Source organism: Thalassophryne amazonica, chromosome 10, assembly GCF_902500255.1.
Source record: "Thalassophryne amazonica chromosome 10, fThaAma1.1, whole genome shotgun sequence".
Taxonomy (NCBI): Eukaryota; Metazoa; Chordata; class Actinopteri; order Batrachoidiformes; family Batrachoididae; genus Thalassophryne; species Thalassophryne amazonica.
The window spans coordinates 34,238,650-34,256,448 of NC_047112.1; the positions used below are offsets into that span (position 1 = coordinate 34,238,650).

The window sequence follows — 17,799 nt, forward strand, 5'->3', positions numbered from 1 at the left end:
TTACACCATTGTTTACTTCTTTAATACAAACATTATTATTTTAGCAAAAATTCAATGGTTAATGTATGTTGACTGAAAGCATATTTATTCCCCCCACCAAGGAGGTCCTCAGCAGTTTGACTATTTGTGTGTTTCTTTTATTGGTACACAGCAAAATTGCCTCTGTTAAAGTATCACTAGAAAGTGTGTGTGTGTTCAGTTTTTTCAGGAAAGAGTGGACACAGACATTTTCTGCTGATAATTTAACACAGGCAATGTTGCTATGCAAGATTATGCAAACGCTATTGCACCAATTTTCTTGAAATTTGGTGGGAGGGTGGGGTCTGGGCCAAGGAGGAACCCACCCATTTTTTGAGCATACTGGATCCTGGAAAATTGGTTGTTTGGTTTTTCTGTCAGTAACAGTACACAAACCTGAGCAGTGTCCTTTTCATTTACTTTAACATTGTGACAACATTGGTATTTTTTATTTTAATTAATTTCTCATCAAAAATTGCATGGATCATTATGTCAGCATATGTGCAGTGATGCCTTGAACACACTGGCACCCTGTTCATGCTGTACACCACCTCTCACCCAGTGACCTCTGGGATAGGCTTCAGACCCCCACCTGGGACCCTGAATTGGAATAATCTGATTCAGAAAGTGAATGAATGTGTTGTGTGGGCCGCCAGAAGAGGAGATACTGCTGGCCCACCACCAGAGGGCGCCCTGCCTGAAGTGTGGGCTTCAGGCACGAGAGGGCGCTGCCGCCACGGACACAGCCGGGGGTGACAGCTGTCACTCATTATCTCTTGACAGCTGTCACCCATCTACACTACATCATCTCACTCCATAAAGACCGGACGTCATCTCCACCTCGTTGCCGAGATATCATCTACCTACGGAGGTAATACTCTCAGCCGTTGTTGTTCTAAAGAATACGTAATTCTCTGAGTTGTTGCAGGAGTTCCTGAGGAGCCTACTGAGAACGGGACGTTAAGTGTGGGGAGACGTGACGAGTGACGCATGTCCAACTAAGTAGCCCTCAGTCTCTTACTGTGTTAGAGGTGGAGGTGGAATATCCACCATAAGTGTTACTGGGTGTTCACACACTCACATCTGATTGTTTCTGTTCCTCGCCAGCAGTACCAGATCCGACACGCGGAGACGGTGGCCACCTGGGGACTCGGAACTTGGCGGCTCCAGTATTTTCCAAGTTCGGTGGCGGAGGAAATCGTGTGGTTCTGGTTCTTCTCAGGACAGACGTCTTCTATTCTCGAGCCTGCCCACACAACACCTTTGTTAATTGATTTTTGCATCTATTCTGTAATCTGCTGTGTTGAGTTGTGCTATTCACAACAGTAAAGTGTTCACATTTGACTTCGTCCATTGTCCGTTCATTTACGCCCCCTGTTGTGGGTCCGTGTCACTACACTTTCCCAACAGGATATCTCGGCCATCGTCATGGATCCCGAGGGGCGTCACCCGGCAGTTGAACGGCCAATGGAAGAGTAGGGTGCACAGGCGTCTGCAGGAGGCGTGACTGGTGAGTTGCAGCAAATCCTCACCGCCTTTACTGCTCGGTTGGATCAGATGACCGAGCAAAACGTCATCCTTAACCGTAGGATGGAGGCTCTCACCGCACAGGTGGAAGCGTGCGCTCAGGGTGCTGCTGCAGCTTCTCCTCCTGCCGACCCTGTGCGGGATATCGACGTTCCATTGGTCTTTCAACGACCCCTCCCACCATCCCCTGAAGCATACATAAGCCCCCCAGAGCCGTATGGGGGTTGTGTGGAGACGTGCGCGGACTTGCTTATGCAGTGTTCGCTCGTCTTTGCACAACGTCCCGTGATGTACGCGTCTGATGCTAGTAAAGTAGCTTATGTGATTAACCTGCTTCGAGGAGAGGCACGCGCTTGGGCTACGGCGCTTTGGGAGCAAAATTCACAGCTCCTTCTCACGTATGCTGGGTTTGTGAGGGAGTTCAAAACAGTGTTTGATCACCCTAATAGAGGAGAGACCGCTTCGACAGTGCTGCTGTCAATGAGACAGGGGCGTCGGAGCGCAGCCGCTTATGCAGTCGACTTCCGCATCGCGGCTGCAAGATCCGGCTGGAATAACGCTGCGCTCCGTGCCGCCTTCATAAACGGACTGTCGTCGGTCCTGAAGGAGCACCTGGTGGCTATGGATGAACCGCGGGATTTAGATGGGCTTATCGATCTCGTTATACGGCTAGACAATCGGTTGGAGGAACGCCATCGGGAACAGGACGAAGGGCGTGGCCGGGCACGCGCCGTCCCTCTCCCTTCCAGTTCCGAAAGGGTTCTGCCCTCCCCACGCTCCACGGCCTCTACACTCCATGTGGCTACAGCTCCCCCTGCTGACGAGGCTATGGACACGAGCAGGGCCACATTTAGACCACCTAATAGACAAAGGAGGCTGGCCCGCGGGGCGTGCTTTGTCTGCGGCTCAATTGAGCATCAATTGAGAGACTGCCCCGAGTGGTTAAACACCAACGCCCGCCCCTAGAAACTGGGCTTAGGGTGGGCCAAGACATTCACGTGGGACACACACATATTTCCACACGACTCCCAGTTACAATCCTTAGCGGGGATTTAACCCTTCAGGCCCCAGCACTGGTGGACACGGGGTCAGAAGGGAATCTGCTAGACAGCAGATGGGCCAGGGAGGTAGGGCTCCCTCTGGTGGTGCTCCCTTTGCCATTGCAGGTGCGGGCACTAGATGGCACCCTTCTCCCTTTGATCACACACAAGACACTACCAGTAACTCTGGTGGTGTCTGGCAATCACCGGGAGGAGATTGAGTTTTTTGTGACTCCTTCTACCTCCCGCGTGATTTTGGGGTTCCCGTGGATGTTAAAGCACAATCCCCGGATTGATTGGCCGTCCGGGGTAGTGGTGCAGTGGAGCGAGACCTGCCATCGGGTGTGTTTAGGATCCTCGGTTCCTCCCGGTTCACAGGCTAAGGAGGAGGTCAAAATCCCTCCCAATCTGTCAACGGTGCCGGTTGAGTACCACGATCTTGTTGACGTTTTCAGCAAGGATCTGGCACTCACCCTTCCCCCGCACCGTCCGTACGATTGCGCCATTGATTTGATTCCAGGCGTGGAGTTCCTGTCCAGCAGGCTGTACAACCTCTCACGACCTGAGCGTGAATCAATGGAGACCTACATCCGGGACTCCTTAGCTGCCGGGCTGATCCGGAATTCCACCTCCCCGATGGGAGCAGGTTTCTTTTTTGTGGGCAAGAAAGATGGCGGACTTCGTCCATGCATTGATTACAGGGGGCTGAACGAGATCACGGTTCGCAACCGATACCCGTTGCCCTTATTAGATTCGGTGTTCACACCCCTGCATGGAGCCAAGATCTTTACCAAATTGGATCTTAGAAATGCATACCACCTGGTTCGGATTCGGAAGGGAGACGAAAGGAAGACGGCATTTAACACCCCGTTAGGTCACTTTGAGTACCTGGTCATGCCATTCGGCCTCACTAACGCCCCCGCGACGTTCCAAGCTTTGGTTAATGACTTCTTGCAGGACTTTCTGCACTGATTCGTCTTCGTATATCTGGACGATATTCTTATCTTTTCTCCGGACCCTGAGACTCATGTCCGACATGTACGTCAGGTCCTGCAGCGGTTGTTGGAGAACCAGCTGTTTGTGAAGGCCGAGAAGTGCGAGTTCCACCGCACTTCTTTGTCCTTCCTGGGGTTTATCATCTCCTCCAACTCCGTGGCCCCTGATCCAGCCAAGGTTGTGGCGGTGAGAGACTGGCCCCAACCAACAAGCCGTAGGAAGCTGCAACAGTTCCTCGGCTTCGCAAATTTCTACAGGAGGTTCATTAAGGGCTACAGTCAGGGAGTTAGCCCCCTGACAGCCCTGACCTCTCCGAAAGTCCCCTTCACCTGGTCGGATCGGTGCAGTGCCGCGTTCAAGGAGTTGAAATGGCGGTTTTCGACTGCACCCGTTCTGGTGCAGCCCGATCCTAGCCGCCAGTTTGTGGTTGAAGTGGACACCTCTGACTCAGGGATAGGAGCCGTGCTATCCCAGAGCGGAGAGACCGATAAGGTTCTTCATCCATGTGCCTATTTTTCCCACAGGTTGACCCCAGCAGAACGGAACTATGACATCGGCAACTGAGAACTCCTTGCGGTGAAAGAGGCTCTTGAGGAGTGGAGACACCTGTTGGAGGGAACGTCTGTGCCTTTCACGGTTTTCACTGACCATCGGAACCTGGAGTATATCAGGACCGCCAAGCGGCTGAACCCCAGGCAAGCCCGCTGGTCATTGTTCTTCGGACGTTTTGACTTCCGAATCACCTACCACCCCGGGACCAAGAACCAGAGATCAGATGCATTGTCCCGGGTGCATGAAGATGAGGTCAAGACTGAGCTGTCGGATCCACCGGAGCCCATCATTCCGGAGGCCACTATCGTGGCCACCCTCACCTGGGACGTGGAGAAGACCGTCCGGGAGGCCCTGGCACGGAGCCTGGACCCTGGATCAGGGCCGAAGAACAGACTCTACGTCCCACCAGAGGCAAGAGCTGCTGTCTTGGATTTCTGACACGGTTCTAAGCTCTCCTGTCATCCGGGGGTGCGAAGGACCGTGGCAGTGGTCCGGCAGCGCTTCTGGTGGGCGTCCCTGGAGGCTGACATCCGGGAATATATCCAGGCCTGCACCACCTGTGCCAGGGGCAAGGCAGACCACCAGAAGGCACAGGGACTTCTTCAGCCACTTCCTGTGCCTCATCGCCCCTGGTCCCACATCGGTCTGGATTTTGTCACGGGCCTCCCGCCGTCCCAGGGCATGATGACCATCTTCACGATAGTGGACCGGTTCTCCAAGGCGGCCCACTTCGTGGCCCTCCCGAAGCTCCCCACGGCCCAGGAGACTGCAGACCTCCTGGTCCACCACGTCGTCCGTCTGCATGGGATACCTACCGACATCGTCTCTGATCGTGGTCCCCAGTTCTCCTCACATGTCTGGAGGAGCTTCTGCCGGGAACTGGGGGCCACTGTGAGCCTCTCGTCCGGGTATCACCCGCAGACCAACGGACAGGCAGAACGGGCCAATCAGGAATTGGAGCAAGCCCTGCGCTGTGTGACGTCCGCACACCCGACGGTCTGGAGTGAACATCTGGCCTGGATCGAGTATGCGCATAACAGCCAGGTGTCCTCTGCCACCGGCCTCTCCCCATTTGAGGTGTGTTTGGGGTATCAGCCCCCATTGTTTCCCGTGGTGGAGGGAGAGGTCGGTGTGCCCTCGGTCCAGGCCCACCTGCGGAAGTGCCGTCGGGTGTTGCGCTCCACCTGTTCTGCCTTGTTGAAGGCCCGGACGAGGGCGAAGACCCATGCAGACCACCGGCGATCCCCGGCCCCTGCTTACCAGCACGGGCAGGAGGTGTGGCTATCCACGAAGGACATCCCCCTCCAGGTGGACTCCCCGAAACTCAAGGACAGGTATATTGGACCTTACAAAATCCTCAGTCCTGCCGCAGTGAAGCTCCAACTCCGGGCTTCACTGCGGATCCACCCGGTCTTTCATGTGTCAAGGATCAAACCTCACCACACCTCACCCCTCTGTGCTCCCGGACCGGCGCCGCCTCCTGCCCAGATCATCGGCTTGGACGGTGCGCCGGCTCCTGGACGTCCATCGGATGGGCCGGGGGTTCCAGTATTTGGTGGACTGGGAGGGGTATGGACCTGAAGAACGCACCTGGGTGAAGAGGAGCTTCATCCTGGATCTGGCCCTCCTGGCCGATTTCTACCGCCGCCACCCGGACAAGGCCAGGAGGCGCCCGTTGAGGGGGGGGGTCCTGTTGTGTGGGCCGCCAGAAGAGGAGGTACTACTGGCCCACCACCAGAGGGCGCCCTGCCTGAAGTGCGGGCTTCAGGCACGAGAGGGCGCTGCTGCCACGGACACAGCCACACGGTGACAGCTGTCACTCATTATCTCTTGACAGCTGTCACCCATCTACACTACATCATCTCACTCCATAAAGACCGGACGTCATCTCCACCTCGTTGCCGAGATATCATCTACCTACGGAGGTAATACTCTCAGCCATTGTTGTTCTAAAGAATATGTAATTCTCTGAGTTGTTGCAGGAGTTCCTGAGGAGCCTACTGAGAACGGGATGCTAAGTGTGGGGAGACGTGATGAGTGACGCACGTCCAACTAAGTAGCCCTCAGTCTCTTACTGTGTTAGAGGTGAAGGTGGAATATCCACCATAAGTGTTATTGTGTGTTCACACACTCACATCTGATTGTTTCTGTTCCTCGCCAGCAGTACCAGATCCGACACGTGGAGACGGTGGCCACCTGGGGACTCGGAACTTCCTACATTGTCCGTTCATTTACGCCCCCTGTTGTGGGTCCGTGTCACTACACTTTCCCAACAGAATGAATCTCAATTGATAAAATCTGTGACTGTCGGATTTCGTGCAGATCTTAATCACAGTTTGGACTTAAGTGGGCCAAAATACATTTCAGTCACTGTACGGTAACAAATAGGGGTATAAACACAGATCATAGAAGAGTGGATTTTTTTTTGGTGTTGACAGGTCTGTGACCTCTGAGTGATCTTCTATTTAAATTTCTTAATGTCTGTTTTTTTGATGATGTGAAGTGTTTTAATTGATGTTCTCTAGAAATAAAAAAAGGTTTTTGTAATTGTTGTTTTCAGAAATGAAAACTTTTGAGTATTTTATTGTGAATAATATTGTGTGCCTGCATCAAAGTGACTGATCAACAGTCAGGGGAACAGTTAAACAATGAGAACCAGTTCTCCAGCTGCTGGCTGAATATTGATAATGATGATGTCAGAGCCTCACTGTCCATTCACCAGAATTTGGCCAGCTGTTTGGAATGGCTTTCAGTGACATTACGTAACTCAAAAACAGGCCTGTTGTGTTAAATGGTTTTGCAGTGGAGGTTGTAGAAGCTCAAAGGTGTACTGGTCTGCCCAGAGGCACCTCCATGACCTGGGTCCTCTGAGGTCAGAAAACAAGAAAGCCCTTTCAGCTTGGGGTCACCACAGAGGATCCAACATGGAGCTGCATGTTGATTTGGCACATTTGTCAGATGTCTGTGACATAATTCCACAGCACATGGAGAATGAGCACATTTGGTCTTTGGTCTTAAAGTGGGAACGTTCTGTTTTGAATGCAAGGGCACAGACCACAGTCTGCCTGAGTAATGTTACTGCCCTCATTGAGGTCAGTAACATTTATAGAGTTAACACAACTTTGTTGGTCAAGAGGCAGAAGGTCAGTTATGTAACTGTGCATCGTGACAGGAAGGCGTCTGCCTTTACCAGCACAGCTTCACTATACAAACGTATAATGTACTGGATTAATTAGCAAGCGGCTTCACCTTGTGTCTTCCATCCTCTGCTATTTAATTACATCTTTAAACCAGCCCGGTCACACTTTTTTGTGCTCCGTGACGAAATGAGTCAAATTTTCGTGATGGATTTTTTTTAAACTCATTATTCCTAACCCTACTCCTACCCCCGACCCTAACCTTAACAACCCCGACCCCCCGCTTCACTTTTAATTTCGTGCAGCCATCACGAATGAATGAATTTGTGCTTCTGTGATGAAAATGAGGCACTTTTCATCACAATATCACAAACCAATAGATTAATGTACATTTCATGCTGCTGAATCACAACTTGCCATGAGACCAGGTTGCTTTAAACACAGATTCCTGCACATTTACCCTCAGAACTTGACTTCTATTTTTCCTGATGTTTGCTTTTGCCCTGGTATTTTTTTTTTTAACCAATGTTATGCCAACCTGCCATCCTAATGATCCTTCCTTCTATTGCCTTCAGGTAACTCGGGAGGAATTTGTTCCAAATTCACAACCCTGCGTGATGGACGGGACTCCACACTGAATACAGGTCTGATCACAATTCAGAACTATGGACAGTTCCCGCCACCACGACATGTCCAGCTGACCTTTGCTCATGAACTAGGACACAGCCTAGGATCTCCGGTCAGTCCCATCCACAATACTCAGTACATCAAAGAGAGTAGATGAAAAGCATCCAGCTAAAAGGACACAGAGTGTTCAGAATCAGAATGGGCAACAACTGAGATGTGAATATTGCACAAAAACTAAGAATGAGAGTAATCAAGCTGGATGTACACATTGCATTTGGTGCGTTTATATATTCTTTAAATCATACATCTTTCTCTTTATCTTCCTATTTTCTGTAAAGTCAACATACTTCCGTAAATTTTCAGCATTCTTATTTATGCTTCATCCAGCTTTCTCCCACACACAAGATTACTTCATTAAACCTTCAAATATTCCTTAATCTCATCTGTATTATAATAGCCAAGTGGCCCGTGTGTGCGCGCACTTGTGCGTATGGCTTCAATCACGCAAAAACCGGGAAGAGTTGACATTTGCGGTTTAGTATGCTTTATGTATTTTGGGTCAAGGATGAACTCTGCGAAAACGGAATATGATTGATAGGACAAATATTTTTGGAGAAATTAGCAATTTTAGCTAACCAATAAACAATGGACATTGTGCTGCAATGCACTATGGGAGTTCAGGCTTTTAAATGTTATTGTGGTTTATGTTAGTTTAGGGCCCCTTCACACAGAGCGAAGTTTGGACGAAGTGCACACTTAGTGCGCATGACGCAGGAATCGTGTGCAAACTTCTGTAATGTTGTCCCTCTCGCTAATGCCTCATACATCTGTTGCTACAACTATTTGTGCACAAAAGCACCTGAAAGGCAGAGTGTGCGCTGTGCAAACCCATCGCACCCTCTCGCGGCATGTGTCAGCCAAATTCCAGCTGACATGCATGAACACCTAACACCGCTCACATAGCACTTAGAAAATGTGTGGCCAGCCGCACTCTTGGCACGACAAGAGACTGCAGACAATCACTGTCGTGCTGCTGTGAAATTTATCGAAATTCCCCACAAGTGTGACTTTGCAAACACATGCACTGGCACGAGGGTGTGTGTGCTCCACTCACAGGAGGCGTGGCTTCCGACAGAAGCAGGTGTGGTGATCTGTCATTCTGGACATTCTAGCTACACAACACCTACTGTGTTTGGACAGTCATGAACTAACAACTGTTCACTGTGAGGAGCGTGTGTCTGATTGCTGTATTTACGTGGACATAAATACAAACATATGTCACCATGATGGCAACAAGTTGCAGCAAACATGCACGCGCACAGAGCGGACACTGACAGCCCCCCAGGTTGAAATGGACCGTCAGATCAGAACACGCAGTGGGTGATCTGACCGTCACATCACCCACGTAAGCTTTGTTCCACATGATGTGGTGTCTGTGCTGTGGCGTGCTGTCCACAAGACATGAGTATCGGGCAAAACACGCCCAGCCCACTGGATGCACCTGAGCAGTAGATGTGGACATGATCAGAGCTCACTGCTTCTCATTCATGTCATTTCATGACTGTATGTCTGTGACCATGGGTCATCACCAGAGGAACAGACGGATCATATTTGTATTGCTCACTTGATAAATGCAGTGTTTTTATATGGTGTGGGATTTTATTTTTTGTAATACTTCCATGTCCTTCCTGATATGAGCAACCCTGTCCCATGGCAAGTCATGATTCAGGAGCACGAAATATACATTAATCTATCGGTTTGTAATATTGTGACGAAAAGTGCCTCATTTTCGTCACAGCAGCATGAATTCATTCTCATTCATTCAGTGATGGCTGCACGAAATTAAAAGTGAAGCGGGGGGGTCGGGGGTGGTTATGGTTAGGGTGGGGGGAAGGAGTACGATTAAGTTATGGTTAAGGTTAGGGTTGGAGTAGGGTTAGTAAAATTGAGTTTAACAAAAAGCCCCGTCATGAAAATTTGACTCATTTCATGCCGGGAGCATGACAAAAAAGAAAGAGCTGGATATGAGGCAGCTTCCAAAGAACAGCTCCATAGTAAAGTCTTGAGCTGAGACTCAAAGGTTTTGAAAGGCGCGAGTTTGTGTTCCACATAAGCAGCGCGATGTGGTCCCACAGGTACCGGCTGGTTTTTATTTATTCCACATAAGCGGCATGATGTGGTTCCACACTTCTCAGCTGGTTTTTATTTCTTCCACATAAGCAGCGCCATGTGCTGCACCTGGCACTGTTCCTGCTCGACAGACACCAGCGTGTGCACGAACTCTCACACCGTATTTGTGCATGCCTGCCCGTTGGCATGATGTGTCGAACTTTTTCGCCGTTTTTGTCCAAACTTCACATTATGTGTGAAGGGACCCTTAACAGTGTTGTTAGTGTTATTAGTTGATTGTGTTTTTGTAGCTCAATTCGTGTAGTCAGTTTAGTTAAGTCTCATGTTGCTCTTAAAATGAGTCACTTTAGTCTCATGTTGGTACCATGAGTGAAATGTGTAGTGTTTAAGGTCTTCTGCCACTGTCTTTTTCCAATTAAAAGCATCTGCTTACAGCAGCTGTGTGTGCGTGCAAATTCCATCACAGAGAAACTGGACAGCTGACATTTGTAAGGTTATGTATTTTGGGTCAGGGATAAACGCTGCAAAGACAGAACAATGGATGTTGCTAACTACTTTCTGGACTCACACGCCATTCCATCAGGGGGCAATAAGTCATCTTCATGTTAAAAGCATTTGTGTGGTGAGTGAGTTTAGTTCAATGTACGTAGTATAATTGTAAATATGTTAAAAATACATGGATGACACAAGAAAGTGAAAACACTTATTTCCATTGTGGTCCATTTAAGTCAAATGACAAATAAAATAATGCTAATAATTGTGTATATAATAAGAATCAAATCAATTTTATTTATATAGCGCCAAATCACAACAAACAGTTGCTCCAAGGCGCTTTATATTGTAAGGCAAAAGCCATACAATAATTACAGAAAAACCCCAACGGTCAAAACGACCCCCTGTGAGCAAGCACTTGGCGACAGTGGGAAGGAAAAACTCCCTTTTAACAGGAAGAAACCTCCAGCAGAACAAGGCTTAGGGAGGGGCAGTCTTCTGCTGGGACTGGTTGGGGCTGAGGGGAGAGAATCAGGAAAAAGACATGCTGTGGAAGAGAGCGTTTTGTGGGGCCAAGTGCAATGACTTCAGTTTTATCTGAATTTAAAAGCAGGAAATTAGAGGTCATCCATGTCTTTATGTCATGTGATGTTAGACGGTACTAGAGTGTTGCCTGTGGGGATCCACAGGCTCTAGATTGGGTAGTATTTACAAAATAGGGAGCTGACATTTTTGTGGTCAGGGTGGTAATAAATTAAGCAAAGCTTGTATAATGAATTGGAATGGCGTGAGTCCAGAATGTGTTTAGAACTTTAGACCTCAACGATTTTTAGAAGTAGAACTCACCATTTTACTGCCTGTTTATTATTTTAATTTTTTTTTTAACTGTCTTCATGTATTTATACATTGTGTAGGGTCTTCTCAAAGACGTATCGTTATCTTTGGCTGCTTTCAGTAATGCTGGTATTTGGTTAGACTCTTTCTCTCCGATTGTTCTCTGAGTTATTTTCATTAGTTACTTCCTCCAAACCATCAACATGTCTATTAGACCCCTTTCCTACCAGGCTGCTCAAGGAAGCCCTACCATTAATTAATGCTTTGATGTTAAATATGATCAATCTGTCTTTATTAGTTGGCTATGTACCACAGGCTTTTAAGGTGGCAGTAATTAAACCATTACTTAAAAAGCCATCACTTGACCCAGCTATCTTAGCTAATTATAGGCCAATCTCCAACCTTCCTTTTCTCTCAAAAATTCTTGAAGGGTAGTTGTAAAACAGCTAACTGATCACCTGCAGAGGAATGGTCTATTTGAAGAGTTTCAGTCAGGTTTTAGAATTCATCATAGTACAGAAACAGCATTAGTGAAGGTTACAAATGATCATCTTATGGCCTCAGACAGTGGACTCATCTCTGTGCTTGTCCTGTTAGACCTCAGTGCTGCTTTTGATACTGTTGACCATAAAATTTTATTACAGAGATTAGAGCATGCCATAGGTATTAAAGGCACTGCGCTGTGGTGGTTTGAATCATATTTATCTAATAGATTACAATTTGTTCATGTAAATGGGGAATCTTCTTCACAGACTAAGGTTAATTATGGAGTTCCACAAGGTTCTGTGCTAGGACCAATTTTATTCACTTTATACATGCTTCCCTTAGGCAGTATTATTAGACGGCATTGCTTAAATTTTCATTGTTACGCAGATGATACCCAGCTTTATCTATCCATGAAGCCAGAGGACACACACCAATTAGCTAAACTGCAGGATTGTCTTACAGACATAAAGACATGGATGACCTCTAATTTCCTGCTTTTAAACTCAGATAAAACTGAAGTTATTGTACTTGGCCCCACAAATCTTAGAAACATGGTGTCTAACCAGATCCTTACTCTGGATGGCATTACCCTGATCTCTAGTAATACTGTGACAAATCTTGGAGTCATTTTTGATCAGGATATGTCATTCAATGCTCATATTAAACAAATATGTAGGACTGCTTTTTTGCATTTACGCAATATCTCTAAAATTAGAAAGGTCTTGTCTCAGAGTGATGCTGAAAAACTAATTCATGCATTTATTTCCTCTAGGCTGGACTATTGTAATTCATTATTATCAGGTTGTCCTAAAAGTTCCCTGAAAAGCCTTCAGTTAATTCAAAATGCTGCAGATAGAGTACTAACGGGGACTAGAAGGAGAGAGCATATCTCACCCATATTGGCCTCTCTTCATTGGCTTCCTGTTAATTCTAGAATAGAATTTAAAATTCTTCTTCTTACTTATAAGGTTTTGAATAATCAGGTCCCATCTTATCTTAGGGACCTCATAGTACCATATCACCCCAATAGAGCGCTTCGCTCTCAGACTGCAGGCTTACTTGTAGTTCCTAGGGTTTGTAAGAGTAGAATGGGAGGCAGAGCCTTCAGCTTTCAGGCTCCTCTCCTGTGGAACCAGCTCCCAATTCAGATCAGGGAGACAGACACCATCTCTACTTTTAAGATTAGGCTTAAAACTTTCCTTTTGTTGTGTGGGCCGCTGAAGAGGAGGTACTGCTGGCCCACCACCACCAGATGGCGCCCTGCTTGGAGTGCGGGCTTCAAGCACGAGAGGGCACCGGAACCAGTGGAGTGACAGCTGTCACATCATCACCACCAGCTGTCACTCATCTACGTCAACCTCCATAAAAGCCGGACTGCAACTCCACCTCCCCGCCGAGAAATCAGCTACCATACAGGTAACTTCTCTGCTGAATCTAAAAACCGAACAAAAGTCTGATCTCTTTTGTAGCCGTTTTCCTGTGACGGAGTCCTTGTCTGCTGTGTTGGCGTTTGGTGTGGACTGCGACGGCTTCGCCTCCCACCCCACCCAGATAAGTGGTTGACTCAGGAGCTGTCCGAGTGTGTTATCGGAGGTGGAGGTTCTCCCTCCTAATTGAACACAGACTGTGGGATTACTGAGTGTGCGAACTCACACTCATCAAAAACTGTTTCTGTTCTCTGCCAGCAGTACCGGGTCTGACTGCTGAAGACAGTGGCCACCTGGGGCGCAGGGCTTGGCGGCTCCGGTGTTCTTCAGATCCGTTGGTGGTGGAAGCTGTGTGGGATCCAGCTCTTCTCGCACCAGACGTCTTCTATCTTCGAGCCTGCCACACGTCACCTGGTGTATAATTGACATTCTGCAATATTTGTATTGTCTGTACTTCGTTGTGCGCTTCACAACATTAAATTGTTACTTTTTGGCTATTCCATTGTCCGTTCATTAACGCCCCCTGTTGTGGGTCCGTGTCACGACACTTCCCAACAGGATTTCTCGGCCAGCGTCATGGATCCCGAGGGGCGTCAACCTGAGCTTGAACAGCCAATGGAAGAGCGAGGTGCACAGGCACCAGCAGGAGGCGTGTTAGGTGAGCTGCAGCAAATTCTAACCACTTTCACTGCTCGGTTGGATTTAGTAACCAAGCAGAACGTTATCCTCAATCGGAGGATGGAGGCTCTCACCGCCAGGGTGGAGGCGCGCGATCAAAGCGCTGCTGCAACACCTCCTCCTGCTGGACCCTTGTCAGACACAGATGTTCCACTGGTCATTCAACGACCCCCCCCCACCGTCCCCTGAAGCATACATAAGCCCTCCGGAGCCGTACGGAGGTTGTGTCGAGACGTGCGCGGACTTCCTAATGCAGTGTTCACTCGTCTTTGCACAGCGTCCCGTCATGTACACGTCAGATGCTAGCCGGGTGGCTTATGTTATTAATCTGCTTCGAGGAGAGGCACGCGCCTGGGCTACGGCGCTCTGGGAGCAGAACTCACGGCTCCTAACGTCATACACTGGGTTTGTAAGGGAGTTCAAACAGGTTTTTGATCATCCCAACAGAGGCGAGACCGCTTCGAGCGTGCTTCTGTCAATGAGACAGGGGCGCCGGAGTGCAGCCGAGTATGCAGTCGACTTCCGCATCGCGGCTGCGAGGTCCGGCTGGAATACCGTTGCACTCCGCGCCGCCTTCATAAACGGACTGTCTCCGGTCCTGAAGGAGCATCTGCTGGCTAAGGAGGAACCGCGGGATTTTGACGGGCTTGTCGACCTGGTTATACGTTTAGACAACCGCTTAGAGGAACACCGTCGGGAGCAGGGCGGGGGATGTGGCCAGGCACGGGCCGTCCCTCTTCCTTCCGGGTCCGAAAGGGTGCCGTCGTCCCCACGCTCCACAGCCAGAGGGCCCCATGTGGCAACAGCTCCCCCTCTACTGACGAAGCTATGGACACGAGCAGGGCCAAAATGAAATCAAATGATAGACAAAGGAGGCTGGCCCGCGGGGAGTGTTTTTTCTGTGGCTCTAGTGATCATATGCAGAGGAACTGCCCCAAACGGTCAAACTACAATGCCCGTCCTTAGAAACTGGGCTAAGGGTGGGCCATAACACGCACGCGGGGAAACCCCGTAGATCCGCACGAATCCCAGTCACAGTCCTTAGTGAGGATTTAACCCTTCACGCCCCAGCACTCATAGACATGGGGTCGGAAGGGAATCTGCTGGACAGCAGATGGGCAAAGGAAGTAGGGCTCCCTCTGGTGGCTCTGCCTTCTCCTTTGAAGGTACGGGCACTAGATGGCACCCTTCTTCCATTAATCACACACCAGACACAGCCCGTGACATTGGTGGTGTCTGGGAATCACAGGGAGGAGATTTTGTTTTATGTAACACCTTCTACCTCCCGAGTGATTTTGGGTTTTCCACGGGTGTTAAGACACAATCCCCGGATTGATTGGCCGTCTGGGGTTGTGATGCAGTGGAGCGAAACCTGCCACCGGGAGTGTTTAGGATCCTCGGTTCCACCCGGTGAGACAGCTAAAGAGGAGGTCAAAGTCCCCCCCAATCTGACGGCGGTACTGGAGGAGTACCACAATCTTGCTGACGTCTTCAGCAAAGATCTGGCACTCGCCCTTCCCCCGCACCGACCGTACGATTGCGCCATCGATTTGATCCTGGGCGCTGAGTATCCGTCCAGCAGGCTGTACAACCTCTCACGTCCGGAACGCGAATCAATGGAGACCTACATCCCGGACTCCTTAGCTGCCGGGTTGATCCGGAACTCCACCTCCCCGATGGGCGCGGGTTTCTTTTTTGTGGGTAAGAAGGATGGCGGACTTCGTCCATGCATTGACTACAGAGGGCTGAACGAGATCACGGTTCGCAATCAATACCCTTTACTTCTGTTGGATTCGGTGTTCACGCCCCTGCATGGAGCCCAAATATTCACTAAACTCGATCTTAGGAATGCGTACCACCTGGTTCAGATCCGGAAGGGAAATGAGTGGAAGACGGCATTTAACACCCCCTTAGGTCACTTTGAGTACCTGGTCATGCCGTTCGGCCTCACAAACGCCCCCGCGACGTTCCAAGCATTGGTTAATGACGTCTTGCGGGACTTCCTGCATCGGTTTGTCTTCGTATATCTAGACGACATACTCATCTTTTCTCCGGACCCTGAGACTCATGTCCAGCATGTACGTCAGGTCCTACAGCAGTTGTTGGAGAACCGGCTGTTTGTGAAGGGCGAGAAGTGCGAGTTCCACCGCACTTCTTTGTCCTTCCTGGGGTTTATCATCTCCTCCAACTTCGTCGCCCCTGATCCGGCCAAGGTTGCGGCGGTGAGAGATTGGCCCCACCCAACAAGCCGTAGGAAGCTGCAACAGTTCCTCGGCTTTGCGAACTTCTACAGGAGGTTCATTAAGGGCTACAGTCAGGTAGCTAGCCCCCTGACAGCCCTGACCTCCACTAAGGTCCCCTTCACCCGGTCAGATCGGTGCGAGGCCGCGTTTAGGGAGTTGAAGTGCCGGTTCTCGTCTGCACCAGTTCTGGTGCAGCCTGATCCTACTCGCCAGTTCACAGTGGAAGTGGATGCCTCTGACTCAGGGATAGAAGCCGTGCTGTCCCAGAGCGGGGAGTCCGATAAGGTCCTCCACCCTTGTGCCTATTTTTCCCGCAGGTTGACCCCGGCTGAGAGGAATTATGAAGTCGCAATCGGGAACTCCTGGCGGTGAAGGAGGCTCTTGAAGAGTGGAGACACCTGTTGGAGGGAGCGACGGTGCCCTTCACGGTTTTCACGGACCATCGGAACCTGGAGTACATCCGGACCGTCAAGCGGTTGAACCCCAGGCAAGCCCGCTGGTCACTGTTCTTCGGGCGCTTTGACTTCCAGATTACATACCGCCCCGGGACCAAGAACCAACGATCGGATGCCCTGTCCCGGGTGCATGAAGAGGAGGCCAAGGCAGAGTTGTCAGACCCCACAGAGACCATCATCCCCGAGTCCACTGTCATGGCCGCCCTCACCTGGGACGTGGAGAAGACCATCCGGGAGGCCCTGACACGGAACCCGGACCCGGGGACCGGCACGAAGAACAAACTGTACGTCCCACCGGAAGCCAGAGCTGCCGTTTTGGACTTCTGCTATGGTTCCAAGCTCTCCTGTCATCCCGGGGTGCGCAGGACCATGGCGGTAGTCCAGCAGCGCTTCTGGTGGGCATCTATGGAGGCCGACGTCTGGGACTACGTCCAGGCCTGTACCACCTGTGCCAGGGGCAAGGCTGACCACAAGAGGACCTCAGGACTCCTCCAGCCCCTACCGGTGCCTCACCGCCCCTGGTCCCACATCGGCCTGGACTTTGTCACGGGCCTCCCGCCGTCCCAGGGCAACACCACCATTCTCACGATAGTGGACCGGTTCTCCAAGGTGGCCCACTTTGTGGCCCTCCCGAAGCTCCCTACAGCCCAGGAGACAGCAGACCTCCTGGTCCACCACGTCGTGCATCTGCATGGGATACCAGCGGACATCGTCTCAGACCATGGCCCTCAGTTCTCCTCTCAGGTCTGGAGGAGTTTCTGCAGGGAACTGGGGGCCACCGTGAGTCTCTCGTCCGGGTATCACCCTCAGACAAACGGACAGGCAGAGCGGGCCAACCAGGAGCTGGAGCAGGCCCTCCGTTGTGTTACCTCCACGCACCCGACGGCCTGGAGCACCCATCTGGCCTGGATCGAGTACGCCCACAACAGCCAAGTGTCGTCAGCCACCGGCCTCTCCCCATTTGAGGTGTGTTGTTTCCACTTGTGGAGGGAGAGGTCGGTGTGCCCTTGGTCCAGGCCCACCTCAGGAGGTGCCGCCGGGTGTGGCGGACCGCCCGTTCTGCCCTGTTGAAGGCCCAGACGAGGGCCAAGGCCCATGCAGACCGCCGGCGTTCCCCGACCCCTGCATACCAGCCCGGGCAGGAGGTGTGGTTGTCA

General features: G+C 50.4%; 1 protein-coding gene across 2 annotated transcripts in view; it reads left to right on the forward strand.

The window, feature by feature from the left end:
* si:ch1073-396h14.1 (disintegrin and metalloproteinase domain-containing protein 10) overlaps positions 1–17,799 on the forward strand; it is a 121,356-nt gene that overhangs the window by 77,174 nt on the left and 26,383 nt on the right. For both annotated transcript variants that reach the window (XM_034179746.1, XM_034179745.1), the window contains exon 9: positions 7,846–8,009. In XM_034179746.1, the coding sequence (XP_034035637.1) occupies positions 7,846–8,009 (164 nt within the window). The remainder of the gene's footprint in view (positions 1–7,845; positions 8,010–17,799) is intronic.